This window comes from Leptonychotes weddellii, chromosome 15, assembly GCF_054177405.1.
Source record: "Leptonychotes weddellii isolate Sample4059 chromosome 15, ASM5417740v2, whole genome shotgun sequence".
In the NCBI taxonomy this organism is placed as follows: Eukaryota; Metazoa; Chordata; class Mammalia; order Carnivora; family Phocidae; genus Leptonychotes; species Leptonychotes weddellii.
The window spans coordinates 13,571,514-13,581,451 of NC_138383.1; the positions used below are offsets into that span (position 1 = coordinate 13,571,514).

The 9,938-nt window shown below is 38.3% G+C and overlaps 2 protein-coding genes across 3 annotated transcripts in view; one reads left to right on the top strand and one right to left on the bottom strand.

Annotated features, from left to right (window-relative positions):
- The window catches only part of DDX42 (DEAD-box helicase 42), a 73,678-nt gene that overhangs the window by 38,723 nt on the left and 25,017 nt on the right, over positions 1–9,938 (bottom strand). For both annotated transcript variants that reach the window (XM_081804720.1, XM_081804719.1), the window contains one exon: positions 7,016–7,103. The gene's annotated coding sequence lies outside the window, so the exon portion shown is untranslated. The remainder of the gene's footprint in view (positions 1–7,015; positions 7,104–9,938) is intronic.
- Positions 1–9,938, top strand: part of CCDC47 (coiled-coil domain containing 47) — a 20,110-nt gene that overhangs the window by 5,975 nt on the left and 4,197 nt on the right. Inside the window, exons 2-11 of the mRNA XM_081804729.1 lie at positions 670–938; positions 1,354–1,461; positions 1,939–2,113; positions 3,658–3,779; positions 4,011–4,076; positions 6,733–6,834; positions 7,038–7,148; positions 7,891–7,976; positions 9,286–9,344; positions 9,691–9,800. Of these exons, the coding sequence (XP_081660855.1) occupies positions 675–938; positions 1,354–1,461; positions 1,939–2,113; positions 3,658–3,779; positions 4,011–4,076; positions 6,733–6,834; positions 7,038–7,148; positions 7,891–7,976; positions 9,286–9,344; positions 9,691–9,800 (1,203 nt within the window). The 5' untranslated portion in view covers positions 670–674. The remainder of the gene's footprint in view (positions 1–669; positions 939–1,353; positions 1,462–1,938; positions 2,114–3,657; positions 3,780–4,010; positions 4,077–6,732; positions 6,835–7,037; positions 7,149–7,890; positions 7,977–9,285; positions 9,345–9,690; positions 9,801–9,938) is intronic.

A 9,938-nucleotide genomic window follows, 5' to 3' on the forward strand; every position in this document is an offset into this window, starting at 1 on the left:
ATGACCTGAGCCGAAGGCAGTCGCTTAACCAACTGAGCCACCCAGGCGCCCCAGGACGAATGGCTTTTCTATTCACGTATTACTGCTAACAGGTAAATAGTTGCATTTCATTCTTATTTCATTATACCACCTCCCAGTTCCTAAATGCTTATTGAATACACGGTGTTAATGGAAACCAACCTAAAGGGACACCTGGGTGGCTCAATCGGTTAAGTGTCTGCCTTCGGCTCAGGTCATGATCCCGGGGTCCCGGGATCGAGTCCCACATCGGGCTCCCTGCTCAGCGGGGAGCCTGCTTCTCCCTCTCCCTCTGCCTGCCACTCCCCCGGCTTGTGCTCTCTCTCCCTGTCTCTCTCTGACAAATAAATAAAATCTTAAAAAAAAAAAAAAAAAAGAAACCACCTAAAGAAATTAAATGACTTGTCCAAGATTTCACAGATAACTAGTGACAGAGTCCAGACTAGAACCCAGACCTCTTGACCCTCACCTCATTGCTCTTTGTATAACGCTACCTGAAATGAATTGTATTAAATTTTTAAAAAGTAGGAGAGAGTCACAGATTTATTTTTTAACTATTTATAAAATTTGATTGGTATGTATAGAAGAATGGCTGTCCATTTAGGGTTTTGGTTTATTTATTTATTTATTTATTTATTAACTCATTTTTAGGTGCAATGAAAGCCTTCCTTGCTTTCTGTATTGTCCTTTTGGTGTTCGGGAGGGTCTCTGAAGCCAAGTTTGATGATTTTGAGGATGAGGAAGACATAGTAGAATACGATGATAATGACTTTGCTGAATTTGAGGATGTCACAGAAGATTCTGTTACTGAATCTCCTCAACGGGTGATAACAACTGAAGATGATGAAGACGAGACCACTGTGGAGTTAGAAGGGCAGGATGAAAACCAAGAAGGAGATTTTGAAGATGCAGATACCCAGGTGAGGTTCTTTTTCTTGATTTCTTGGGAAAGTGGAAGGATGGGAAGATTTGTAACTGGTACTTTCCCCAGACATTAAAAGTAACACCCAGCTCTAAGGAGATCTTTATTCTCTGCTATCTTAATTTTTGTTCAGTAGGCGGAGCTCTTCTAGATGTTTTGTGGTATGTTCCATCTTTTCTTCTCTATAGAGAGCCTGGCTGGAAGGGGTGGAGAATAGATACTGTGTGTGGGTGGGAATTGTATCAGAGTTCAAATGCATGGAGAGTTATCATTTGTTACCAACATGGAATATTTCTGTGTTCTGTGCTGCTGCTTACATGGTCTGTTTTCCTCTACAAATATGGTCTACAAAAATGAGATGCAATTGCTGGCCACATTTGTAGGGGAAAACAGATTGTTCCTCGTTTTTGTAGGAGGGAGATACAGAGAGTGAGCCATATGATGATGAAGAATTTGAAGGTTATGAAGACAAACCAGATACTTCTTCTAGCAAAAATAAAGACCCAATAACAATTGTTGATGTAGGTATACAGGATTCTGAATTCCAAACTAACCAACAAAATATCTGGCTGTTAGTAATCCCAGAAATATAATTGGTGACATATAGCTAGTGTTGATGTAATAGCGAGAATTTGACATCAATTCTTCTGATAAAACTCCACACCTAGAGAAGCAACCCCTATCATTCTAGCCCTCCTAGTTTTATTTATCAAGGAATGATGAGGAGACTAGAAACTGGGTTTATTTGGGGGTAGACTCAGAATCAAGTTTAATACAAAGGTCCTTCCAGCATTTTATTCCATTTGTCCTCCCATTTCCTTAAAGAATCTTTTCAAAAGCTGACCTAGAAAACCAAAATGAGCATATTTTTCAAAGTATGACCATATTCAGTGACAGTTATCTAAATTATCAACTTCTCTCATGCTCCTTTATCCCATGAGTTAGACTCCATCCTTCAACCTCAGCCAAGATTAAATGGAATGATTGTTCATCTTCAGGTTCCTGCACACCTCCAGAACAGTTGGGAGAGTTATTATCTAGAAATTTTGATGGTGACTGGTCTGCTCGCCTACATCATGAATTATATCATTGGGAAGAATAAAAACAGCCGCCTTGCTCAAGCCTGGTTTAACACTCATAGAGAGCTTTTGGAGAGCAACTTTACCTTAGTAGGTAAGTTAGGCTAATACAAGTCCAGCTGTATGCTTGAACACCACCTAGTAAAAACTGTTTATTCCCCTCAGTATAAGCATCTGACTGCTTTCATGGACTGCTGAAGAGGATGCAAGAAGGATCCAGAAGGATCCCATTTTTATTAGGCCTTATGTACTGAATTAATTGCATTTATAAAGTAATTTTCTAATTTTTCATTAATCAATAATTGCTAGTTAGGGTTAGCAATTATTGATTAGTCTCTTCTGATTAGCATGAGATAGTGCTATTAAAACAAGTTGATAGAAGTTTGGCTGAAAACAAGGAATTTTGACATTTTAGGTAGCTTGATAAATGCTTTCATTTCATCTTTGAGAAATTAGAAATCCCTTAGAATTTCCTCAAGTTCTGGGAACTTTAGTTTCGGATCCATTGAAAAGGTATACCTTAGAGGAAGCCCTGTACTTGTGTAGTGGAGGGAGTAAGGCGAACTCACCCCACCTTCACCTCACTTTGGCCTTTCACACTTTTTTTCCTTTTAGTAAGCAGGTACCCATCTGCTCAGCTCTTTAGCAGACTGTTTATGTGTTATGCTAGGTACTTTGCATACATTGTTGCTTATTGAATCTTTGTAACAATACTGTCAGTTGGATATATAGTTTCTGTTTTCTTAAGGAGGAACTAAAGTCCAGAAATGTTAAAATTTGTCTAAGTTATTAAATTGCAACCATGATATTAGAACTTGGTCTACCTGCTTTCAATGTCCATGCTCCCTCTCTCCACTGTACCGTAGTATTTCAGAGTACTTTTTGACTTGGAAATTAGGAAAAAAATAAACAGCCTTTAACGCCTTCCACTTCCCCTTAATGTGTTTTCTTTTGGTGTGTTGGTCTGCTTTACCTTGTGACGTTGAACAATTTCTTTTGTACACTTAATGAATTAAATGAAGAGAGGAAATGATTGGAATTTGAGCTCTTTCTAGATCTAAAATAGAACTCTTAATAGCACTATTACCATGTTGCTGTTGAAAAACCAAACTTGGTTAAAGTTAATCCATAGGTGACACAGAAGGGAGTGGTGAATAGTTTGTATTAATGGTATTTTTTATTCACTGCATAGGAGTTTTTGTTTTTAACCTTTGACAGAGACATTTAAACTGACTTTGCTCCATTTTGTATCTACTTTTGAGAAATTTATATTCCAAGCTAATCATCATTAACAAGTAACACTAGAGTCCATGATTATTTTTTTTTAAGATTACATTTTTAATTAATCTCTACACCCAACATGGGGCTTGAACTCACAACCCGGAGATCAAGAGTCGCATGCTCTACCAACTAAACTAGCCAGGCACCCCTAGAATCCGTAATTTTTAGATGGAGACAATAAAGAGTATTGAAAGGAATGATGACCATCTGTTCTAATGTATGTCCAAAGGAGAGTTCTGTAAGATCGTAAAGTATTGCTTCCCCAAAACGATGATCATTTGGGTGTCAGAGTGGAGGAAGTGTGGTGATTAGGCCCCAGCATTTTCAGCAAATCACATTAAGTGGTTTTACCCCTAGGGGATGATGGAACTAACAAAGAAGCCACAAGCACAGGAAAGCTGAACCAGGAGAATGAGCATATCTACAACCTGTGGTGTTCTGGCCGAGTGTGCTGTGAAGGGATGCTTATCCAGCTGAGGGTAAGTATGGAATTTCTGGTATGATGTATATCCTCTTTAATTGTTTTCCACTGCTTTTCCAAATTCAAGTTCATGGTCTTATCCTTTGTTTTTTGGCTAAAAAAAAGATGTAAAAATCATCTTTTGACTATTTGGCAAATGTAGAGTGTATTTCTTGAAACATTCGATTCCCCCTTCAAGGTCTTTTCTTTATAGTAATAAAAGTTGCAACTATTCTCTTGTTTTTTTCAGTTCCTCAAGAGACAAGACTTACTGAATGTCCTGGCCCGGATGATGAGACCAGTGAGTGATCAAGTGGTATGTATTCTTCCTGCTGGTTTTCTCTGTACAGACTGAATTCTTAACTTCTTAGAGTTTATTTCATTCCTTGCCTGGATTCTGTTTGAATTTCAAGCAACTTGTGTCCCTTGTCAAAAATGGACTCTTTTCTATTTTGATGGATTGTCCTCTACTTAGTGTACCAACCATGGAGAGTGGGGAACGTGTGCTTTTTGTAGGGAAGGAGATAATATTCTCTCACTAGGTAAATTCGCTGAATCAGCCTGGGTGATGGAGGGAAAAATAGTTGTCATAGTTTGCTCTCACATCTTACTCTGTGCCTTGTGAATGCTTTTATCTTTGACAGTAAGGTGGGTTTCTTAAATATTGTTTGTTTCAAAGAATACATCTTGAAGTTCAAATCATGATCTGGGGACCTTATTGTTTGGTATACCTTCTTCCCTTTATTTAAATCAACATGTTAATCTGCAAATTGTATCCTTTGTCAGAAATGCCAAATCCCCCCCCCTTCATTTATTCAACAAATAATTGTGCTGGCTCCCACTGCTGCAAGAAACCAAAATATACAAAAATATACAGTCTCTTTTATATAAACTAGAAGAACAAGAGATGTCTGCATATATGTCAAAATACAAAGTAGTATTTGGTTAATAAGTACTGTATTAGTAATATGATTAGATACTTTGAAATGTCTTTGGATTGAAACTCATTGTTATTATTTTAAAGGTCTCATTTTTAGTTGCAAATCTATATCTTTTATTCATTTTAATTTTTCTCATATGGCCACTAATGGTTTAATCCACTAATATTTATTTATTTATTTATTTATTTTTAAAGATTTTGTTTATTTGACAGAGAGAGAGAGAGCGAGAGAGGGAACACAAGCAAGGGGAGTGGGAGAGGGAGAAGCAGGCTTCCCGCTGAGCAGGGAGCCAGATGCGGGGCTCGATCCCAGGACTCTGGGATCATGACCTGAGCTGAAGGCAGACGCTTAACAACTGAGCCACCCAGGCGCCCCTAATCCACTAATTTTTAAAGCCTCATCAGTTAAGAGTCCTGTCATTCTTTCTCTTACTAGATACCATCTTATTAGGTAGAAAGGAGGAAATTTTGATGCATCTTTAGCTATCCTTTTGTGGAAATTACTCTTTAGAGTGTTGTTTTAATCATTTTCTGTTCTTTCTTGAGGTAGATTTAGTATCTTTTCCTGAGTCAGCCATCGTTTTATCTCTTATTTTTTCTGCAAAGACAAACAGCCTCAACAAACACGATTCTGTGTATTTTTTAGCCCTTTTTCTGGGTTTTGTTTAAGTTGTTTTGTATAATTTCTGCTCAATGATGGAAGAGCAGAAAGCCTTTCCTTTTAGAGCTGCCATCTTGCCAGGTCTTTGCTATATTTCCCTACTTCAACACTTCCCTCTACATACTGATAATTTTTTTTTTCTTTTTTTTTTTAAGATTTTATTTATTTATTTGACAGAGAGAGATAGCGAGAGCAGGAACACAAGCAGGGGGAGTGGGAGAGGGAGAAGCAGGCTTCCTGCCGAGCAGGGAGCCCGATGTGGGACTCGATCCCAGGACACTGGGATCATGACCTGAGCCGAAGGCAGACGCTTAACGACTGAGCCACCCAGACGCCCCCATACTGATAATTTTTGACCCAGATATTTTAAGATATAGTTAATGTGACAAATAGTGCTATGTTTTATCATACCAGCCTCGAGGTTTATAACTTTATCTCCCTGGTCCAATGCAGTGTATTAAAAACTGTTTATCTGTGGCGTTTCCCAATATGAACAGCCAGTTCTCTGGTTGTCCAGATACTAGCTTTGTGTCCAGTAATTCAGTTCAGTTCACATCTGACTTGGAGTTAGTGCCAGACTCCACAAGTTAAAGGTCTCAGTTCCATAAGACTACTCACACTTCAGATGCCACTTGCAAGTCCCAGGCAAGTCTTGTACTTCTGAGACTATTTGGCTATAAATGAAGAGTTCCCATGGCCCTTCTTTCGGGTTCAGTAATTTGCTAGAATGGCTCACAGAACATTTTACTTACATTTACTGGTTTATTATAAAGGATACAATTCAGGAATAGCCAAGTGGAAGAGAGGCAAGGTATGGGAGTGGGGGTGGTATGCAGAGGGCTTCCAGGCCCTCTCTGGCTACATTGTCCTCCCAGCAAGTCCAAATGTTCAAGCAACTTGAATTTCGAGAGCTTGGGGTCCTCTTTTCAAGGTCATTTAGGTTGTTGACAAGTCAGGTCCCCATTTTCTTACTGTTTTTAAGTTTTAAGTCCCCATTTTCTTACTGTTGCCATCTGGAAACCATTCAGCTCCTAGAGGCCATTCTGAGGTCTTTGCCACATGGTCCCCTTCCCCCCCCATAAGCCCTTTCCCAATTCAACTCTTTTCTTCAACCAGGGCCCAGTCCCTTTTGAGGGCTCACTTGATTAAGGCATTCCAAGATAAAGTCCCTTTTGACTCAGTGTCATCTGATCAGCAGCCTTCTGCCACATGACACAACATAATCACGGGAGTGATAACCATTATACTCACAGGTTCCTCATGTTCACGGGGAGGATGTAGACACCGGGGGGTGGGACTCTCGGGGGCCATCATAGAACTCTGCCTATCACAGAACCTAACAGGTGAGTTTTGTTGTTGTTGTTTTTAAAGCAAATAAAAGTAACCATGAATGATGAAGACATGGATACCTATGTGTTTGCTGTTGGCACTCGGAAAGCCTTGGTTCGACTCCAGAAAGAGATGCAGGATCTGGTATGTCTCATTCCAACTCAAATACATGTAGAACTGTTCTCTTTATTACACAGGCATTCAACTTTAGAGCATAGGGTAGTTAATTATATCACTTGAATTATTAAGCACCACTTTGAAATAGGTCAGAACATATTCTCTTGAGGAAAAAAAAGTTTGTGCATAATAAAATATCATGTCTTACCTTTAATTACTTCTTCCTTTAGAGTGAGTTTTGTAGTGACAAACCTAAGTCTGGAGTGAAGTATGGACTGCCAGACTCCTTGGCCATCCTGTCAGAGATGGGAGAAGTCACAGAGGGAATGATGGATACAAAGGTAAATGCAAAAGAAGACATACATTTGCAGACTGTAGCGATTACAGGGCACTCCCCCTAAAAGTCACACTGCACAAGTTCTTCATTTTATGACACTGCTCTATTCCTTTCCCACACAAACATTAAAATACCTTCTTTAAGCAATAGATTAACTTGTCAAAAGAGACAGTTTGATTAGTCAAATAATTCTCTCTGAATCAAGAGCAAATTATTCCTAGGATTGCTAATGGCTTTCTAGTTTTTGTAGAAGGACTACAGCATTAATCCTTATCACCATGTCATTTAGTCCATTTTTTCCTAGCTTCAATTAGTGTAGAAGAGAAATGTATAGAGAACCATTTTTTTCTATTGGTTATGGAATGGTAACAGCAAGCACATCTTAGCATCATAAAAATACAGAGTAGCTCAAAGACAGTTCTAATGTAAGTTCAAGGTGATGTGTTTATGGAGAATCCCCTGAAATTATTTTAGATTTTATCTTCGTGCATTCATTCTTGTTCAGAACATTATTTTGAGATATATTTTCAGCTGCTCAATAAGAAGAAATTTGATCATTGGTGTGACTAAAGAAAGGTGCTAGTTTCATTGTAGAGAGATCCCTTATTTAAACTTCATTTTTTAAAAGCTTTAACTGTAATGCTGTTGTGAAAAATCAAGGAGGACTAAGGAGTGAATATCTTTATGAAAAAAGGGAAATGCATCAAACCCTACTTTAAAAAAAATTTTTTTTTTCTTTATTTCAGATGGTTCACTTTCTTACACACTATGCTGACAAGATTGAATCCGTTCATTTTTCAGACCAGTTCTCTGGTCCAAAAATTATGCAAGAGTACGTATGAGATAAAAATACTGAAATTAACCGTCCCCACTAGCTTTCTGTGTTGAAACACCTGCAAGGTGCTTCTGCAATTTTTCTTACCAAATGAGTGAGGGAAGTTGATGACAGGATTCTAAGTTTTCCTTTGCTTTGACTGCATGTGTCATGAAGGTAATTGAAATCCTATGGGAGACAAACAAATAAGCCCCCGAGTTTGCAATGGGTCGCCGCATGTATGCACCAGCCATTCAGTGAGGTAGATGAGACTCTTACAGGATGGCAGATACTAAGAAAATGCAAATTGCTAATCTCTTTGTCCTTTGTAGTCGGAAGTTTTTTTTCCTCCCTTTTTAATTTATGATACGAATCTGATTTTGATTTATGTTTGATTGCAGATCTCTGCATTTTATTTCATGGCCTTTTCTGACTTTCTTCTTTGAATAGTTGGGTGATTATATTCTTTCCTAGTGTATTATCAGATGCTCTCAATATGCAGAGTTTCTGGCTTTTTGGATGTTGATATTCAGAGCTTAAATTTGTTGTTTGAAATCACATCCTATCTCAGGAGCGCATACTTATTTAAGTTTACCCTTGGTGTAGAATTGGTTCTGACCTAAATTTTTGGTTAAGGGCTTCTCTCTCATAATCGGTGGAGTTAAGTACAGTTAAAAGCCAATCTGGATTTTAGTTGTAGGTCAGAATTATTCAGGTCCTTACACCTGTGGATTGTGTTGCATCATCCTTGCCCTGCTCAACTCATTAACAACACTGTGGGCAGAGTATCACATTGTGACATTCATGGAGCCTTTTATGTGTGAGGGGAGGAGAGAGGGTTGATAGTTAAAGATTACGAAGGAATCTTTGATGAGTCAGAACTAAATTATATATGCTATAGTAGATCATTTCTAAATTTATTCTGAGCCTGACTCAAAAATAAAGATGCTTCATTATAGGAAGATAGAGTAGGAGTTGGAAATAAAACAAAAATGCATCAAAATAAGCAAAAATATTATTAAAATACAGGCCTAATACTTAAATAGGCTCATTTCTGGCTCCCCAGGTGAGAGAAATATATCCTGCCTGGAGGTGTTCAAGTATAGGATAAAGATCACTTGGGAATGTATCCATCAGATAAGACAAGTGGACCAGGGGACCTGTAAAGCTCCTTCAGGCTCTGAGATTATATTTAACTTGGGGATGCCAAGCCAAATACTGTGCTGATTATCTGCAGGAATCTGTTCCTCTAAGTGAATTGGGTGACATACGTGAATGGAAAGTATCTTTCTTGTGTTCTTTCTAAATAGCCTTTCTTTTATGGCAGGGAAGGTCAGCCTTTAAAGCTGCCTGACACTAAGAGGACACTATTGTTTACATTTAATGGTAAGTGTTCTGTGGTCTTGCCTGGGTTCTTCATTTTCTGTGAGAGGATCATAAGGAGAGTATTCCCTCCTAAATGATAGCCATAAAAAACTACATTAAAACCAACCCCATGCCTGCCTGCTTACTGGTTTTGGGGTTTCTTCAATAAGAGATCCTTTTATTTATTTTAATTTCTATTTTCTGCTGCATTTTAGCTGCCTAAGACACTTGGAGAAAGGAGTCTATTAATAAAAAAGGAGAGGGGGGATTAAATAAATAAATAAATAAATAATAAATAAAAGAGTTGGGTGACCCAGAAGCATTAATGCTGCCATTAACTCAATAGGAAAATGGCTTTGTTTTCCAGTGCCTGGCTCAGGTAACACTTACCCAAAGGATATGGAGGCTTTGCTGCCCCTGATGAACATGGTGATTTATTCTATTGATAAAGCCAAAAAGTTCCGACTCAACAGAGAAGTAAGACCCACAACCTTTATTATAAATTGGCACCTTTTATTGTTGTTTTCCTCCTCGGGGGAGTCAGAGAGCAATGATTTCAGCGATTTTATTTTTGCTAGTTTGCTAGTTGACCTGAAAGTGCTAAATGGGAATAGT